The sequence below is a fragment of the Anomalospiza imberbis genome, chromosome 4 (genome assembly GCF_031753505.1).
Source record: "Anomalospiza imberbis isolate Cuckoo-Finch-1a 21T00152 chromosome 4, ASM3175350v1, whole genome shotgun sequence".
Taxonomy (NCBI): domain Eukaryota; kingdom Metazoa; phylum Chordata; class Aves; order Passeriformes; family Viduidae; genus Anomalospiza; species Anomalospiza imberbis.
This window is the reverse complement of record NC_089684.1, coordinates 51,998,739-52,018,485: the sequence shown is the minus strand read 5'-3', so window position 1 is coordinate 52,018,485 and position 19,747 is coordinate 51,998,739. Positions and strand designations below refer to the sequence as shown.

At 37.2% G+C, this 19,747-nt stretch overlaps 1 protein-coding gene across 2 annotated transcripts in view; it reads right to left on the bottom strand.

Annotated features, from left to right (window-relative positions):
• Window positions 1-19,747, bottom strand: part of HTT (huntingtin) — a 79,075-nt gene that overhangs the window by 9,278 nt on the left and 50,050 nt on the right. For both annotated transcript variants that reach the window (XM_068188551.1, XM_068188552.1), the window contains 20 exons: window positions 18,647-18,854; window positions 17,044-17,185; window positions 15,615-15,794; window positions 14,011-14,187; window positions 13,783-13,859; window positions 12,409-12,547; window positions 10,807-10,929; window positions 9,729-9,942; window positions 9,381-9,526; window positions 8,748-8,925; window positions 8,369-8,461; window positions 7,760-7,947; window positions 7,006-7,132; window positions 6,063-6,163; window positions 3,407-3,561; window positions 2,911-3,050; window positions 2,662-2,744; window positions 2,258-2,388; window positions 1,946-2,075; window positions 1,020-1,175 (listed from right to left, as the gene is read on the bottom strand). In XM_068188551.1, coding sequence (XP_068044652.1) covers window positions 1,020-1,175; window positions 1,946-2,075; window positions 2,258-2,388; window positions 2,662-2,744; window positions 2,911-3,050; window positions 3,407-3,561; window positions 6,063-6,163; window positions 7,006-7,132; window positions 7,760-7,947; window positions 8,369-8,461; window positions 8,748-8,925; window positions 9,381-9,526; window positions 9,729-9,942; window positions 10,807-10,929; window positions 12,409-12,547; window positions 13,783-13,859; window positions 14,011-14,187; window positions 15,615-15,794; window positions 17,044-17,185; window positions 18,647-18,854 — 2,888 coding nt within the window. The remainder of the gene's footprint in view (window positions 1-1,019; window positions 1,176-1,945; window positions 2,076-2,257; window positions 2,389-2,661; window positions 2,745-2,910; window positions 3,051-3,406; window positions 3,562-6,062; window positions 6,164-7,005; window positions 7,133-7,759; window positions 7,948-8,368; window positions 8,462-8,747; window positions 8,926-9,380; window positions 9,527-9,728; window positions 9,943-10,806; window positions 10,930-12,408; window positions 12,548-13,782; window positions 13,860-14,010; window positions 14,188-15,614; window positions 15,795-17,043; window positions 17,186-18,646; window positions 18,855-19,747) is intronic.

The following is a 19,747-nucleotide window of genomic DNA, read 5'->3' as shown; positions in this document are numbered from 1 at the left end:
ACTATCTGAGTAATTAGTAGAAATTACTTGCTTTACCTTGTCCCTTTACTCATGAAGTATCTAAGATACAGGCCAGTTTGAGACAGTGTCTGCTCTCTAGTTGCTCTTTTTAAGCAGATTTTCTATATAACTGAGCACAGAAAATCAAGCAACTCTTGAAACCAGATTCTTGTTTTTTAAGTCCCACTAAGCTGTTATATTCAGCTGTTTGCTTGTGAGAAGGTGTTATTAGCTCACTGAGTGGGAAATGACAGCCTAGTCAGAATAAGCTGATCTCTAAAACTGTTTCTGTTTGTTTGCCATCATGTTTTCAGCCTTCCCTTGCAGAGTTGCTACTGCAACAGCTACTGAAATCCCCACCCTAAAAGCCTTTCAGAATTTCTTTTACCACTATTACCCATATAGCTTTATATTAGTCTCAGAGTTTCTAGAAGTGCTAACTCCTTCCAAAATGATTTGTAATTTTTTCCCTAAATAACTCCACTCCTAAAATGTTCACTGGAAAGTCCTTCTGGCCTACACATTTCAAGACAGAATGATGCAGTGGAGGGAAGAGTGAGGAAAGAAAAGGGATACCTGACTATCTGGGGCTATATATTCATCACATGCACTGTCCCAGCCTGCCATGAGATTACAGCCATGCACCAGCAATACAAATCTAGCAAAAGCTGTTCTGCAAGTCCTCATTTCTGGCCTGAAATGTAACAAATGAGGCGTCCAGGGCAAAGGCAACACTGAATTCAATAAAACAAACCAAAAAGCCCAATAAATCATGCTGAAACTTCAAAAAAATACCAAATCAAACAACCTTTCTGTTTGAATACAGGGCAATTGGAGATAATGTCTGCAAACTCCGAAAGCCCAGAATACATATCCTATTACTTCTTACAGCCATGCAGAAGAGCTAAAGGATATTCTTAGAGACAAGCACCCTTACCAAGTACACCAGGTTTTGCAGCAGAAGCTAAGTTAACCTAAACACTCATGAATTTGCAATAAACTTTCTGAGAATTTCTTACCATTCCAAGAACAGCAGCAGCTTTACAAGTAGCTGGTATCAAATACTGTACAAGAATCTCATCTTCTGATGGATGCACCTTTCGTAACTCTGTCAGTGTTGTGTACATCATCTCAAATTGATTCCTTTCTGTAAATAAGTCTGACACTGCCAGAAGCTGTACAGAAATTAAAATTGAATATAAAAAAATTCCCATTAGCAAACAGCCAAAAATTTACTCTCCCTTCTGTTAAAACTGTAAGCAAAAGATTCCTCAATTGATCTATTAAATGTGTAAACATTTACTCAAGAGTCTGAAATAACTATTACTATTGTTCTTCAGAATTATTTCCACCACTCATCTCTGAAAATAATGACCTCCAGGAAGTCCTTTTTTACCAAAAAGTTGACAAAATCAAAGCCACTGTAGTAAGTAACTCTGGGACATGAACAAACATTGCTACTTAAAATGTACTAAACCATCCCAAAACACACAACACATACTTCTCTTGCAAGGATAGTTTAATTTTAAGTCATAAAAGTGATAGTAAATGGCTGTCAAGACACATTCCACACCTGTGTTTTTAGTTTTGCAGCTACACTTAATAATCAACAACATACATTGTTGTTCCATCTAAATTTTCTTACAAAGGGACAGGATAAGCAAATTTTGCTTTAGCAAGTAGTAAAATAAAATATAAACTGCCATTGAGTAACAATGAAGTATTTGTAATGTAGCAGCAGAATACACAATCTGGATGCTTATATAGCTTCAATCAGTATAATGCTGTAGTTGCTCAAGTTATGTTTCTGTACTGCCCACAGAATAGCACTGCCAAGAAAATTCTGTGTGTTCCATCTATTAAAAGATGTTTTATAAATGCTACTTAGCTCTGAACATTTGTAACATATACTCAATTATGACTCTGAATAACAATTCAGACTTACTGATCGCACCACTTCACTGATCAAAATCACTGGTGTTCTCTTGCTGGGGTTGGATGGCAATATCCACTGACTGTACAGTTCAAGCAAGAACTGAGAACAAGAATGGATATCTACACCAGCCCGGTGTTTCCTGCAAGGAACAATAAACAAGTGTTAAAATAGCCATTCTTAAGCCCTGCTAAAATGCTTGATTTGAAATAATACAGTTATTTACCAGCATCCAATTTATAAACCTAGCTTATTGAACTCAACATGAAGAAATAAAACCTCATCTATGACTCAAAAGAGAGAAGAGACAAAAAAATAAGATACCTGGTGTTGATAGGAGAGGTTGGTGGTGAGGATGGAGCGGGTACATCATTCTCATCTTCTTCATCCTCACCCCACTCTTCTTCTCTCAGTGGAGTGATATTATTTCCTAACCATATGGAGTGTATAGAGACCTTGCAACACACAAAAGAGAAAAACAAATAGCAAAGAAGTGGATTTAACACCCCAACAGTCAGCCTAGAAGAATCTTAGAAGCCAAACATATTTTCATTTAAATGACAGGCAACACACAGCCTTCCATCTGAGGAGATACCCAGTTATGACCTACCCTGCATCACTCAGAGCTTTTAGTTTCTATTTGATGTCAAGCAATGTTTCTTAACTAATTTTTCAGAACTGGAAGAAATGTAATAAAAATCAAGTTTAAAGTTGAGCTTTTAACAAACCTGTCCCAATTTATAATCCATATCTCCTATTTCTCGTTCAGTATTGATCTGCAGCAAGAGTTTTTCATGGCTGATAAGAGCACCTGTAATGAAACACAGGATGAATTTTTAAAAAGTGCAAAATAAAGCACATGTGAAAATGGCTTCTTTTCCCACAAACTGGATTTCAAGTTTTTCTGAGTATCTTTTCCACATTTTAAATGCAAAAGAAATCCAATCTCCCCTTCTCCCCCACAAACAAGCACTTACCTGTAGTAGCAGGAGAAAGTGATGGAACAGGGTCCCAAGCTTGGTATAAGTGATGAGTAGCAATATTATCTCTCTTAGACACCATTGCCTGGATTTCCTGTTCAACAATTCCCCTGATAACACTTAGCTTCCTCCCAAACCTAAAAGCCCAAGAGAAATGACTTTTAGCAGATTTTTCCATTAACAGTTTGTGCAAGTCTGGCTCACTCTGTAATGTTATGTGTCTATGCTTATTTTCAGTATCAGGGAAATGAAAATGTTGAGAAATATGTTCTGCACACTGTTTACCAGATTTTATTAAGATGTTATCTTTTCCAGATAATCTTTTAAGTCAGCATGTTCACAATGCTAAGTCCATGCAATTTCCTCTGTAAACAGAGCCATTCATATATACTCTTACTTAGAAAATACAATCTACACATATTTTCCCTACAATTAGACTAAGCTACTGTCATTATGCATTAACCACAAGTTTTATGCATTTGAAAACAAGTACCTTGTGTCCAGAGCTTTTAAAGCTTTGTTGCGGGGCTGCTGCTCCAAACAGCTAACTGCTGGATTGCCTGCAACAGGTATGGTCATTGCACTCAGCACCAGGGAGGTTATGGCTTGCACTGCAAGAACATTGATTTGGGTCCTCTCTGTATCTTCCTGTAAAATGAACTCACTGTAATCTGAATTGTTAAAAAAAAAAAATCCCAAAAGCTCTGAATATCAGTTTGTCAGGTTTCACTAAATTATCGTTAATAAGCCTGACACCCACTCTTTTCCCCATCCAGAAATCTATGTGATATAAACAATGCACACACTGACTGCAGCAGCAACACATCCTTCCTTCTAATCAGTTACTCTGCATGCATCCTTCTCTTGTCCCAGCAGCATTAAAACCTCAAGATATCCATTTCAGAACTTTTAAAAAAGTGTTTAGCTTCTTTCTTTGCAGCTACCTATTAGTTACTTGTTGAAACAAAGCATCAGACCACAAATGCATCTGATCCTTTTTAGAAGATATAAGATGGTAACCAATGTTCAGCTTTCAAAAAATTTTATTTTTATTTCAGAAAATATTAACATACTGAAATTTACAACAGTGCTTAAAATATTTGCAATTTTGAATATACTGGTCTGTCTTGGAAAGCAAGGGAGCAATATTATTATTGTTCCATAAATACTCTCTACATGACAAATAAGGAACAACCAGTAGCTTGACTGCCCTAAGTCTGACCCGACATGGCCATTATACAGAAAACAGTTAAATCAAGGTGTCAAAGCCTGTATAACTAACAGAAAATGCTAAACCAGGGAAGAGGCATGATGATTCCCTATTCCTTTTTGCAGTCTGACACCTAGGAAGCAAGAGAAGCAAATCCCTTTGTCTGCTACTCAGGATCGACAGTTTGTCCTCTGAATTCTTCAAACCGCTTTAGGCTCTGCACCTACCATCAGGACCATGAACAAGCCTAGGAAAACAACCTTTCAGGTCAAAGAACTAGAACCTAGTAAAATCAGTTTGCTAGCAGGTCAAGACAGTTGAAGAGGGAAAAGCTCTTTCATGATAGCCAAGTTCACTCTCATCTTGACTTTTCACAGAATCATCAAGGTTGGAAGAGACCTTCAGAGACCATCCAGTACAATCATTAATCCAGTACCACCATAATCACCCCTAGACCATGTCCCTGAGTGCCACATACAAACCCCTACTGAACACTTGCAAAGACAGCGACTCCACCACCTGCCTGGGAAACTTACTCCAATGCCTAATCCCTCTTTTAGTGAAAATTCTTTTCCTAATATCCAATCTGAACCTCCCCAATGCCAGAGTCCAGAACATCCCTTTGGCTGCTCTGGATGTCTCAAGACCCTGGCAGGGGGCTCAGGGACCTTGGCAACAAGTCAAAAACACCTGTGGCTTCAATTTTAGCCCATGGGAGAGGCTGCCAACCTTATATGAGGAATTACAAGCCAAAAGGACTTGGGTAGTGTAATAAGGAAATTGACACAGGGTGAAAAAGTAGAATTTTGGGTTTTTTTAGAATGTAATTCAGGGATACAATATGGAGGAATCTGGGCGTGCCCTAGCCTTCTCTTTCTTCTTCTTGTCCTCTATGTCTCGGTGTGATAGTGACACTTTTCTATTGTCTAGGATGGGGACACACTGTCCAACAGATTTTAGGTATTGGTACAGGAACTGTAAACATGGTACACGTAATTTTGAGTATATCATGTGGGAGACGCCCGGGGCAGACTGCCATGGCTTCTGTACTAGGTGGACCTCGGCAGGTCAGAGAGAAAATATTTCAGATAAGAAGAAATAAACAACCTTGAAACTCAGCTTCACGCCTTCCAGACCTTTTCTTTGGCTGCCAGGCTAGGGAAAAAGGACTTTCACACTGTTGGGGTCTTGCCAACCTGACCCCGACACCCCTGGTGCAACTTAAGGAGTTCAGCTGAGAGATGGCAGACCAATCCCCACCTGGCTACACTCTCCTTTCAGGTAGTTCTGGAGAGTGATGAGGATCCCCCTGAGCCTCCTCTTCCTGAGACTAAACACCCTCAGCTCCCTCAGCCACAGCCCCAGTTCTGTTGTTGTTCTTTGGACAGAAATATTTGGTATAGGAATTAGTATATAAATGCATATATTTTGGTATATAAATTGGACAAATTCTGCTCTAAATTTCTTCAGCTCTGATCCCCAAATGCTCTCCACTGAATTTTGAACATTTGCCTAAGCTAGAAGCCCAGATATCCAATATACAATCTACAAGTGGGAGCAAGACACATGAACATGCATCCTCAGGTGTGGGAATCCAGGGCATACCTGTGGCTACCCTGGAAGGTCTGGGACCCATTCAGGTCAATTCATTTCTAGTCAAGAATCTTACAGAAAAAGAAAAATCTAGGTTGAGTGATGTACTAATAAAGAGTTGAAAATGCTTCATTAATTTTTTTCCTCACTATTTGCATGCTCGCAGAGGCTCTAAGCCAGAAGATGGATGTGTCTGAACTCACTAGGGTATGAGAAAAAGGAAATACAAAATAGAAAAAATTCCTTAGTGTTAGTCACTTCTTTTCTGCTTTACAGTTTTATTAATAGAAACACTTTTCTTGCTTTAAGTAAAATTCCATTTTAAAAATACAATGAATGACACTACCTCTTGCTGGTTCTCCTCTTGGTCCATTACAATGGGCTGAGTTACAAGCACACCAAGCAAAGTAGCCCACGTCTCTTCAAATTGAGTACGGCTGATCCATCCTATGGAAACACCCAGAGATAGCACTTATGTCTCAATACAAAGTTAAACAAGGACCAGCATTAAAAAAAGGTACATTGTTTCCAGAGATTTAGTTTCATACCACTTCCTATTCACTTTGGTGTTTTTTGTGATGGATCCGGCTTCCCAGGGAAGTGGTCACAGCACCAAGCCTGACGGATTTTAGTAAGTGTTTGGACAATACTCTCAGGCCCATGGTGTGACTCTTGGGGATGGTGCTGTGCAGGACCAGGAGCTGGGACTCAATGATCCTTGTGGATCTTTTACGATTCAGCTTATTCTATGATTTTGTCATCTTTTAGGTGTGGATGGGAATGGCAGAGAACAACACCACACCTTCTCTCCTTCAGCTCCAAGAAGATGGAGAGAACTGGAAACACAGTACTAAGACACTCTTAGAATGGTTTGGGTAGGAAGTATTTTTTCAAGATTTTCTAGTCCAACCCACACATCTGATGTCTGAGCTGAAGGTAGGTCCAGAGGTCTCTTACCACAGGACTTTATACTGTGCATTAATAGAGAAAAGTGGGGGGAAGCAAAATATTCTCAAACATACTGCCAAGCATATGCTTCAGAAAACGAATGGTCATTCTGAAATCTCCCTGATTTGGAATAACTTTTGACTTTATTTCTATAATTCTCTTAATTGAACGAAATATAAGAATTACTGCAGCACAATTACTAACCTGCTCTGAAATATTATCTGTCTTCCACATAAACAACAGAAGTTAGCAAACAGTTTCAGATACAGTTATTCAGTAATTTCAAAACACAGGTAAATGCCCAATAAGAGCCAAGTGTATTCATTCAATTTTGTACATACCAAGTGTATTAATGCGATAGATGAACTCCTTAAAGATTTCCTTTTCTTGAAGAAATTCTACTGGGATTTCAGGAAAAACTGTGCCAAAGTCACCTGAAGGCTTTGGTGACCAGCCTAATTTCCAGACCTAAAGAAATATAAAGCATGTTTAACTATTCAAACCAGATATAGTCTTTATATTAGAGCTCTAAATATGCAGGCACCATTCAAAGGCAACAAGACATCAGTAAATAAAAGTAGTTCTCCAAACAGAAAAATACTCAAAGGAAGATGGAACATCTAACAAAACTTATATACAATGTACACCATATTTCTTATTTTAGGGCTTTTTCCGTCATACTTCCCACTGTAGATTAATTATCCGGTTTTATGGTCCAAGTTTAGATATAGAAGGAAGTAAGTACCTGTCACATATTTCAGTTTAGAAATTGTGCAAAAATGATGCTGAAACAGAATTTAAGGAAGACAGTTCACATACTGTTGATGCCTGAAAAAACACACTGATATATCAGAGAGGGGGCAAAAAAGTTTAAACCAAAAAAATTATTATGTTTCTACATCCCCTCAATAACAGAGCGCTGAGAAAGAGAGAAATGGCCTTGCACATGTTGTTACTCAGTCTTCAAAAAGATTGATCAAACCAGCTGAAGGTTGGAGTCCTACTGTTGTACAACTCCAAATGCAGCACCATGTTTGGTTTTCAAAGTTTTTCAGTAACTTTTAAAGTCCTGAAAGCAAAACATAATAAACATACCAAGGGAGGCACTCTGGTGTAGCTGTTCACTAGAGGCAGCCTTGCTAAACTGATGATGATGTTCTTGAGGACAGGAGTGAGAAATGCAGGGATGCTGCTGTTTCTTTTGTGCCCCAGTGACAAGACAGTCTGTAAGCATTCCACCATCTCAGCTATCATTTCACATGCTGCAATAATGTGTTTTGTTTCTTTGTTGGGAGAGAAAGAAATTCACCTTTACAAATCCACTCAAGAGACAAATAATTGAAAAAGATAGAAACACAAAAAATTCTTAATGAAGAATATGTTGATTAAAAAGGACAAAACCACAATAAGGACACAAAGAAATTTTTAAAATTTAAAATCCCACAATTTAGGAAGCTCAGTCTGTAGTATGCTGCACAGTGAACAGAATCCCCCAAAAGAAAAATCTGCATTAATGTGTAACTTTCAAGAAAAAACAACTACACCTGTAAAAATATGGCAACCTATATTTAACAGACAATAACCACATACAAATGAAGTCTCAGATGAACTTTCATTGTTAAAAATAATAGTAATGGAAAGGGTACCAAAAAATATTTCTTCAATGAAAGTTTAGGGCAGAAGCAAAATTCACCGTTTACTTACTCTGTGCATTTGAATCAATTTCCCCCTCACTTAAAGGTTTTGAAGTATTCTTTCTTTCAGGACTTAGAAGTTGATTACCAGGTTCCACTGCAACTGAATTGTAGAAAATATTTGAATGATAAAGCTATTAGCTATTTCATATTCCACTTTTAATCAACACCACACAGTAGTCAAATGTTTGACATATCCAAGGCATTTGCCAAGTTCAAAAAAAACCCACTACATTTCAAATGAAAAGTTAAAGCAGTAAAAACTAAATTTGTCAAACAAATTATTAATAAGGACTCAAAGGAAATATTCCAGACATGCAGCATTTGATCAATGATAACTAGCAATCTATTAAGAAAACTTTTCTCCTAGCTCATCAAACTGCACTCACCTGCTTCTATGATAAATCTAATGCAGTTAATTAAGGAGCAAGCATATGTCACATGAGCTGCAGAAGACAGCAAATTCCAGAGACTAGGCTGCTGTAGTGTCAGACAGCAACAATCCAGACCAGCTTGAAGATCTACACTTAATGGAATCTGGTCATGCACTAAATGCCATGACAGTGCCTGTACAAAAAGAGAAGTTCCTATTAACAGCAAATTCTCACAACAGAACAACTTCTAACCAAGTGTGACTTCTCTTCACTCAGCAAAACGTAAAGTATTAGTAACAAATTGTATTGGGGTTTTTTCCTGACAGAACACTATTTATTTTAAGTACAAGAAAATTATGACATTTATATACGGTTTATTAAGTGTCCCAAAAATCAGTGCAAGACCCATTCTCCCAAATGCCAGCATAATTCCATCAATCAATCAACCTTTCCGTGTATAAAGCTGTCCTTGTCCCACAGCCCAAATCAGATTTACTAGCACAGGTCAAATACAAAAAAACACTGAAGAAATTTCTACAGTTAAGACAAAAGAATTGTCCTAATAAAGAATTACTCAGTGGTGATCAGTTTGAGTTGTTCCCTCTCCCAACATTTCATTACATCATTAATTATGCTGTAGTTTCTTACCTCTACTGACATCACGACGAATTTCAGGATATCACCCTCTTTGTCAGGAGGAACACGGAGACCAGCTGGTAGTTTTGAGAGTAACAACAAATACTGAGCCAGTGCACGGCAAAGTGTCATCATAGACTGATACATCACCTCATCTCCTATAAAATAAGACTGGATGAAATCTAGCAGTTTGAATTTTTTTCCATTCAATAAATGTTTTTCAGAACTATTTCATAAGCACTTTTATGCCAGGTATCTTGACTTTTTTTTTTAAATAGTAAGTTCATGTATTCACAAGACATCTGTAAAGTATCTTTGCAGAGGAGAGAACAAACTTTAAAAGATCATTATTTCTATTACCAAAGATATCGCTTAGTTTTTTCCAGTAGGCTGATGGCTCAGTTGGCAATAGTGGTTGAAAAACCTGGTGGTTGGCTGGAAGGTTTTGTACAGCAGAAGACACATGATCCAGAGTTACTCTCCGAGCAGTTTCAAAGAGGCTGCTCTTCTGGTCCCTTGAGATCTCATTCATGCCAAGGCTTAAACAAGGTGCTAACAAGCTTAGGTTGAACTCCTGAAATCAAAGAAGAAATAAAAAGAAATTGCTTTTAAAGTGAAACCAGGTACCTGGTGATATAATTCTAACATACTAACACGGTGGTAAATTTACAGTTTATTGATTAACTAACTTATTATTAGCACCTCTGCTCTACTGTGGTGTAACAATATGGTTTATTCCACACTGGCTCAAAATTTCAATTCCAACCAGTACCATTTTGGAAAGAAAAATCAATATGCTTATTCCAAATTTACAGGACAATGTGTGAATAAAGCTTAAGGATGACATATATACAAGGAATCTTCAAGTAGTATGTTTTCAAACAAACAAGTCAAGTATCTTTTTAGCAACAGCTTCCCCACTATTATTTCTGCATACCAGCAGTAAATATCATGGTGAGAATTTGAACAAAAGACATCCTTAGATACAAGCTGTCCTTTGTGCCAGATTTACTGTCTGTGGCCTGTTACTGGCTTACTGCAAGTCAGCTAGCACAGATAACAGAGAGGTTACAGAAACAGCTAGCCTTGGAAGAAACTGTACGGCAAATCAAGATTATTGTAAAACAGTAAAACTGGATTTTTCTGATTGCAATACATAAATAAACTTTTGCTTCCAATCTATCTACTCAACCTGGACTACTAGTAAGTTACTATTAGCAACATTGCTAGACAGATATCCACTGTTTTACACAAATATCTACAATTTTAGTTTCTAAAGTTAAGTGAATTAGTATTACCAGTATATATTATCGGTATCAGTATTACACAAATTTGAAGTGCTTACATTTAAGAATGCAAACACTTCAGAACGTAATCTATTAATACTACCAATAGGAACACCTGAACTAATCTCATCCTCTTCCTCTGACAAAGTTACCTTGCTGGTCATGAAGGAGTTCAGGTCAGGCTGAGGAATCCTATTTACCAGCTCTGCCCCTTCTAGAAGTGCCGAGTCAGACTTGATGTAACACTGTGACCGCACCAGTGACACATACCAGTCCTTTAATGACCAAAAAGGGAAATATATTACACACTTGTTTTCAGAAAACATCACACTACATGGGGGCAGAGGGAGAATGCTCATTAGCACTGAATGTCTGAGACATCCATAGGCTACATTAATAATAATAATAATAATAGTAATAAAAACCCTCAAATTAAAAAGCAAAACAAAACAAACAAATGGTGAATGGAAATGGAACATCTAAAACTGGACCAATGGATGTTCAGTGACAAGTTGTCTATTTCCATAAAGTCTAGACAGGAAATGAGGAAAAATTAATCTTAATATAGAGTGTAGGTACTTGTATTAGGATCCTAAACCTGACCAGACAATCTAGAAAAAAAGCATGGAGTAGGCAGTAGTCGAACAAATATAACAGGAATAAGAGAAAAACCAATACTATAACCAAGGAGATATAGATAGATAGATAGATAGATAGATAGATAGATTTTCAAAGATTCAAATAAATTTGCTGACATTAATTTAAGGAGCATCTGGACATGGCTATTAGTCATGGGATTTATTTTTAGGTAGCCCTGAAATAAGTAGGGAGTTGGACTCATTGATCCTTATGGGTCCCTTCCAATGTAAATATTCTATGATTCTGTGAACCATGCAGAAGCTGTGGGGGAAGCACACAAAAACTACTTTAGTTTAGTATTTACAGTGGCAGACAAAGGAGATTTTTGGGGTAATTTGAAGACAAAGCTATGAGTAAATGGTTTCTGGGCACAGCATTTTCTCCTGCTGTCCATGTAGGTCTCAACATCTCCCCTAAGCCAATGACTGCTCAGACTCATTCCAGCAATCAGATAATCAAATAATTTTTGCCATCTCTGTTACATAAGTTTCCTATTACTGTGTATCACTGTAGAACATGGAGGGACAAAAAAGAGAAATTATTCGTACCATGGGACAAACTAGAAAAAAGGAAGACAAAAGGCCCCAAGACTTGCTCTTAGCCTTCCACTTCACTTAGAAAGAAACATGTCTAAGTTCACGAAAGACAGAAACAGTTCAGTACTCTTGATTGTTCTCTGAAAGTAATTTAAAACTGAGAAAGAAAAACTGAACAAGCAATGTTTAATTTCCAAGAAACTGCCAACAACTTTCAGCAAATGAATAAAACTAATAACTGTAGTAAAACACATCAAGAAAACAAGATTATTTATCTGTCTCTATTGAACTGTATATAAATCTTTCCATTAAAGTAGAGCAAAGAAACCAAACTTGGTAAATTTTTCACAGCACTGTCAATAAAACAAACATCTACTTTTGTGCTAATCATCCATCCTAAGTTCAACAGTCAGCCAACACACATGAAATTAATCACCGATCTATATTTGAGTTACAATATGACAATCCTGAGAGCATTAACTGCACAGTAAAAATAAGCTGCATTTAAATATTTTGTAAAGAATAAAGCTTGTTTGTAGCCAAGGCACTTCTAGTGACTCTTTCTAAAGATAATCTTACTTTGTCTAGTACTACACTCTCTAAAGGTGGTTGGTCTTCTCCATCTAGTGGGTGTGAGGTCACCAGAGGTGAAGGACTGGTTGTGTCTGGAGCTACCATGAGACGAAACCTATCCAGGAGTGAGTAGAGTCTTTGGTGTCTGAAAACAGAAGAACACATCAGCAGAGGGCTATCTTAGTTTTGTAAATCATTGACAAATAGAAAGACATCCAGTGACTCAATTCCAATCCCAGGACAGAAAAGCACCAAAGTCTTCCGTTTTGTGTTACATACAAGCAGTCGTATGATGCAAACTTTCTTTGGGTATCAGAGGCCAAAATTAATTAACTCTGCACCACCAACAAATAAAGATTTAAATTTAATTTAGTGTTAAAATCAGTCATATACCTAAGCTTAAACTACAGCTTTCTTTATCCAGCACATCTTACAATGAGTAAGAAGAGTCAAAGTTAGTGTACCAATTATTTGACTGCAAAAAAAATACATTTTAACAGATGCTAACCGATAATCCACTAGAACTATACTTCTATTAAAAAAAAAAAAAAAAATCCCTCACTGTACTAAAAACTCCAGTTTCTGCATTTATGTCAGTGTCAGAGACTTTTTTTTAGTACATATTTTTTTTTTAATTCCACTACTGCTATCAAGAACTTGTACAAAGTAATTTTTTTATTAAATTGAACATTACCTATGTAAGCACATTATTATTGATCTACTGCAGTCTCACATTTTCAGTTCTTTCCCCTACTTATTTCAGTCAACAGATAGTAACCTCAAACAGCAATGACAAGAGGAGTAAATAAGGATCTTTCTAACATCAAATAGAATTTTTTTAAAAAATTAGTAATTTTCTCCTTTTTAAACAAACAGTTTAAACAGCCAGGAGACTAACCCGTTAAAACTTTTAACACAGCTGTCTGGGAGAAAAAAAAAAAAAAAAAAAAAAAAAAAAAAAAAAAAAAAAAAAAACAACCCTAAAGAAACCCCAAGCCCACTTAGCTTGAACTGACAATATTTTGCAAGTTTGAGGAAAATAAAGTTGGCTTTAGTAAAATAGATTTTGTCAAGAAATTAATTTGCAGCTGCTGTCTCTCAAAAATTAAATACTAAGTGGGATGCAGGAAAGAGAATTTGAAGCAACCCTCTAGAGCTTAAGGAGTTCTTAGTGCAAATTCAACACAGCCAGCACAACTGCCCCTTGGGCCAGAACACATCAGCATCTTATGAGAGGCTTTAATCCCATTTTACCCCCAAAAACAACTTACTATCTGACCTCTAGGAAAAAAGCCAAAATGTGGGAAAACAGAGTTAACACAATTTGTATTCGAACATTACTTAGTTTGACATTTTTATGGTGTTATTGGTATGATTTACCTTGCTGCTAATCCACTGTTTTGGAGGTATTCCTGAATTCTATCCAGTTCTTCAACTGGTAACTGAGCAATGCTGTTCTATACGAAAAAATCACAAGAAATTTACAGGACAGATTTTAAAAAATTGCCAAATGAAATCGCTTAATCATATTTTGATGTACTTTAAACCATTGCTCTTGACAGCACTGGTACTACCCAGAGTGCTTCCCAGGCAGGGAGTGCTGTGTACCTGCAGCGTGGCTGCCAGCAGCATTTCCACGCGGCGGCAGGCCAGGGTGTCCACCATGCGAGCCAGCACGCGGAAGGGAGTGCACAGCAGCTTGTCCACGTACAGGGTCAGCACAGCCCCCGACTGGCTCAGGTGGATTCCCTCCAAGCACTGCAACGTCTTCTTCAGGGTTGTGGGCTGGATGTTCAAACAGCATGGAACAGAGAAACAGACAAAAAATTACAATCAGTTTGGAATACAAAGATCTTAAAGGGAAAGACACTTACAAAAAACTGTAGCAGACAACTACCTGATCAATATAATCATCTCCATGTGAACGAGTTACTCACTTATTTAATTAATATGAACACTAAGTTGTTTGATGTGTAACTGTAAAAGCTTACTCTTACATCAGGAAGCAAAACATAGGGAGCAAAACCTTTAGGGGAAAAAAGCTACAGATTTAAGTGAAATTGCAAAAAGCTTTGAACAGAGTGAGAAGTTTCAACTTTTTTCTGGAAGAAGGCAGGAACATGTGCAAAGTCAAGACACATGACAGAAATCCAGACAATCCTTGGGGGGTTTTCTGAGCATATGTTAAGAAACAGCAGTAGCAACTCAGGATCAAAAGGGTGTGCAAGTAATTTTTTAATTTTTTTTTTTTTTTTAATATAAGCACCAATTCAGCACTAATATTCTAAAGGGAGAAACACAAAGACAAACTAGCTTGACTCATGAAACCAATCTTGGTTTAGAGCAATCTGTTAATATCAATTTACTGTCTTTCCTGATAATCACCAAGCATTTCACACAGTGACTGCATCTTCCATTAAAACATATTCAGTTTAGTTCATTCTGCTGATTCTCTGCTAGTGAAGCCCAGACTAATATCATGTAACTTTAGAGCTGCCCTACATTTGCACAGAGACAATGGAAAGAGATAGGAAACAGCACTGAAGCTACTCAGGGTGCAGGTGGCACAATTATCTCTACATTATTATCACATTAATCACAATTATCTCTAGAGGAAGTCCAGCAAATGAAATTTTCCATGATTAAGAGAGATGCATACAACCTTACCTCCCTATAAAACATCATCCACTCTTTTTAATTTGAAAACTAAAATAATCAACACAAATAATACCCTGAATTTCTCCGTGATTTTCCCTCACCAAGTGGCTACAACTTTCAGAACAGATCAATGGGGAAGGCATAAGCTCACAAATCATTTTCATATTGCCAGGACCTATGAAGATGGACTGGTTCCTACTCCTGCCTCTGTAGTTAGTTTGCTATTTATACTATTAAGGCACTGAAATCAAAGTTGAAAGTTAGAGCTTTAATTTACCCATCAGATATTGATTATGTGGGAAAATATCCATTAAGGAAGAAAAGCAACTCAAACATCTCCACCTGAATCCACAGATTTGATGGACTGGAACACATCTAATGCTGAAGTTGCTAATATAAGGTTCACTGCTTGCATTTTAAGTAAGTGACTTTAAAAATAAAATTACAAGTTGATAAATGACCCAGAAATGTCAAACTTTGCATACTTATCAGTTAAACTTATGCTGACACGAAGTGACTTTCTTCTTTACAAGAAGTCAAAAAGTTAAACTTACAGCTGCAAGATTCTCACACCGTGACTGAATGGCCTGGATGAAGAGACCACTGGCTGCTGAATTCCTGTGAACAGCACTGATAAAGTCTTGTACTGGAGGCTCATGGGACAGATTAATCAAGTCTTGAACATGATTCACAATAAGCCAGGTCAGGTGTTCTGAATCATGTAGGTTTTGACACTGAAGGGGAAAAAATTAAAATTTGATTGCTGTAACACCAATGTTAAGATTTTAATTACTAAACATGACACAACATGAAGCTTCTTATATATAATTCTGGTAGCTATTTTGAAATAATGGCATGGAGTGTCTATATCTTGATACCACCATCATTATTTTTACATGATAAATTTTCCAAATGTTTTGCTCTTGTTGCAAAGTAAGGTAGTTACCATGAACGTGCAGCTTATTTTTCTAAAAATACTAAAAAACAGGTTAGAAACAAGTAAATTGAGAAGGTTGATTCAAAGATGCTGTTTTTAATTAAATGGGTTTGAAATAAACATACAGACAGAATTGTCTTGCAAAATGTGATTTTCATTTAGGCTTCTTAAAGATTTCTTATTCCTACTGGCCTTTAACACAAAATGAAGAATTTCTGGAAAGTAAATCCAAAGAGATCTGTCAATAATTAGTGTCAAACCTCTAAAAGCTTGTGTATATCAACAAGCAGTGGAATGCAACACGAAAATATCTGTAGAGTTAACCAGGCAATGCTGAGAGCTTGTGCAGTACCTCAGTAAAGAGGTTTTGGTGGATTTTACCTTGGACGGCCTCTAATCTGACTCTAGTGACTGTCCATTAGTACTTGAAGTGCTTCCTAAACATAGCTTTCTGTTCAGCTGAACCTGAAAGGAATGCAGTTTCCTTACCTCAAAACTGATCTGACGTGCAAAGCCACGTGCAATACCTCCTACTATTGAAAATTCACTTCAAAAGCCCCCAATGAACTAAAACTCTAATACTGAGGCAGCAAAAGGCCAAAGCCACAGAAATTGTTCTCACTGGAGAACCAAAATGGAAGTTAAAATGTTAATGTAAAACCTCTTTTCTTAAGGTGTAGAGATGGAAATTTGTTGTCTCCTGAGCACTGTGCACTGCTACTGATGTTGGCAAGTCTGGAACTACTTAGTGTGCTCCAAGCATCTCCCAAGTAAGGGATGTGATACCCCGAAGGTAATTCTATTGCCCACCAGGTAAACTTTACAAGTCAAGAGAACTCTCAGTTCAGAAGAGAAAACCATGCCAAATGAGGTCATATCAAAGCTTACAGAAGCACCATCTGAAAATAAAATTACTAGTTTCATAGATATTCATTTTTCACTTAACACACTTCACTTTTCAGTTAACACATATCAGCAATAAATTACTGTCAGCATCCTAAAATAACTCAAAACTCTAGTTATAAAAGTCATAATTCAAAACTTACAACATAGTCACAGAAGAGAATGAGTGCTCCTCTTCTCACTATCTCACGATTGCACATGCCACGCTTGGATTCCAAGTCGGATTCATCACTGTCTCCAGATATATGAGGGCTAAGCAATTTAGTAGTAGAAAGACTGTGTCGCCTGCAAAAAGTGCAATTATATGTCGTTACTATTTTCTTGGTATGGCTACTGAAACATAAACAACCAAAGGGCTTGGAGTATCCTACCAACGTCCTTACATGACATCCTTCCCTGTAAACTTCTTTCAAATGTTACACTTCCTTGAAGTAGACACTTTGCTTTCCATCAGATCTTTATTTTTTAACAATTGCAGCATTGCTTATTACTTTTTCAGACAACCTAAACAACCAAATGAGTTGTTTAAAAGAAAAACACAGGCTGTTGCATCTCTAGTAGGATAATAGAACCTACTACTGTATTTTCTTCTCAAACCAAACCAGTGTTCTTGAGCACTTAGTCTAGTGTCAGATTAAAAGTGATGCCCAACCCAGAACAGAGATGATACTGGTAAATAAAAGAAATTACTGCTATTTTAGTTCATAGAATCATCTAAGTTGCCTGTAAGATTACCAAATCCAACCTTTAACCTAGCACACATCCTGGCTCAACACTAAGCCAACTAAACTGAAGTGCCACATCCAGACACCTTTTCAACACTTCCAGGGATGGTGATTCCACCCTTCCCTAGACGGTCTTTTCCAATGCCTGAGTAGCTGCCCTGCTTTGCTCATAATCCCGGTAATTCCATGTTTCCACAAATTAGAATAATATATTATCAATACATAAGGGTGAACTGAAGCAAGAATCTCACAGTTGTGAAAGTATTGATGCACTTCAGTTGTAGAGCAAGACGAGACTGCCCAACACTCACTGCACAAGCACCAGCAACGTCCCTCAAGTCATTTGTTCACCTCCCTCTACAGTTAACACAGAGGAATACCCACCCTCACAGGAGGTCCCTTCCTTATCCACTGAGGACAAACCATTCCAGTGCCTGACAGGTGGGATAAACTAACTTCAGACCAAGAGAATACCAAGAGATTTAGAACCTATCTCCAAATTTCTGCTAATGAACCAGCAGGGTGCTAACACCATGTTTTGACAGCATTTAACAACAGATCCACTGAGAACAGAAAATCCTGTAGCTACAGTTAGTTATATGATCAGATTGTATTATCACAAACACAACAGTGTCCATCACCTCCACTGGCTGGTTATTTCCTAGAAATATGAGGTCTCCATATAGACACGAAACACTAAATATTTCGCTATAGTTATTTCCATAGTTTCAATAAAAAGTAGTACAAAGATGAAGTTTTCTTGCCTTAGAAGTGTAGAGATTACCTGACAGTTCTTCTGAGGAGCAACTGAGTGCAGGACACATTTCCTTACTTTGGAAGTCACCCCAATATCAGAACAGACAATATGTACACACATGAAGTAAATGCAGAACTACATAATCTAAGCAGCATCAGTCAACAGCCTGATAGGCTTGGCAAAAAGCAGCTGGATTGTTTTAATATGATTTTAGAAAATATAATTATATGAAACACACTACTAGGGAACAAAACCAAAACTTACTTTGGGGTTTGATGCACTTCTGACCACCAGTTGTAGTTGGTATAATTGACAAGAAGCAAGATGTGACACCAGAGGAGAACTAAAGAAGGATGAGTGGGAATCATGGACTGAACAAGATCACTCAGACTTTCAAGTGTATAGAAACTACCATCAGATCCATCTCCTGTAAAAAGTCTGGTGGCTGCAGCTGTGATTCTTCGAAACATCCCTGAAAACAATAAAACCACGTTAGGGTAACAAAGCTCTAGTCTGAATTCTGAAGTTTTAAAATTATTCAGGGTAGGATTCCTGCAAGAAAGGTAAATTCTAAGCAGTTTTACAAATTTAAGGCAAGTTATGAAGTTTGCCCAAGGGTGTAAACCAGAAATTACCAGCTCTCAGACTCAATAAATAATGTTTAGATAGGTTTCATGACAATTCTCATTAATCTGATACACAAAAACCTTCATTACACTTAAAACTGTCACCTGTGGACCAGGATTAGTTTGTTGTTTGTAAATTAAAACACAGATGTTCTACTTAAAAACCATGAGGTAACTACTACTCTGCATGTTAAAGAAGAACACCTAACAGTATCCTACTTCAGAGGATGGCTTTCCAAACACATTTAGTTGAAACTAAATTTATTCTCTTTCATCCGGTTTCTAAAGTGCAAGAATTAGGTATTTCTGTTGTTACCCTGAAAATGTAGCACTCAGCAAAAAAGCAGAATTTTGCTTCCTGAATGGCTGATTCTGTGTTTGTATGCCAAAACAAATGATGGGGAAAAAAGAAATTAGAAAATGATGGGAAAACAAGGAAAGTTGTCCTAAGGTATAGGACTTTTTGAGTTTCTATGAGAAGATAAGATCAGGAGAAAAAAAAGTTTCTTCAGAGTCAGTTAGGAACCAAGAGCTAATCAGAATAATGAAGGAAATCTGCAGCGTTACTTGATTTCCTTGCCAGGCATACAGAAGAATGAAGCTGTAAATTCCACCATTTGGATCCAGCCATTTGGATCAATTTAAGCTGCCCCCAGGACTGACAAACACACAATGTAAATAGCAAAGAATGGGAAAAATAGCTGAGTCTCAAATCTCTGGTTCCACTTATTAGCAAAGC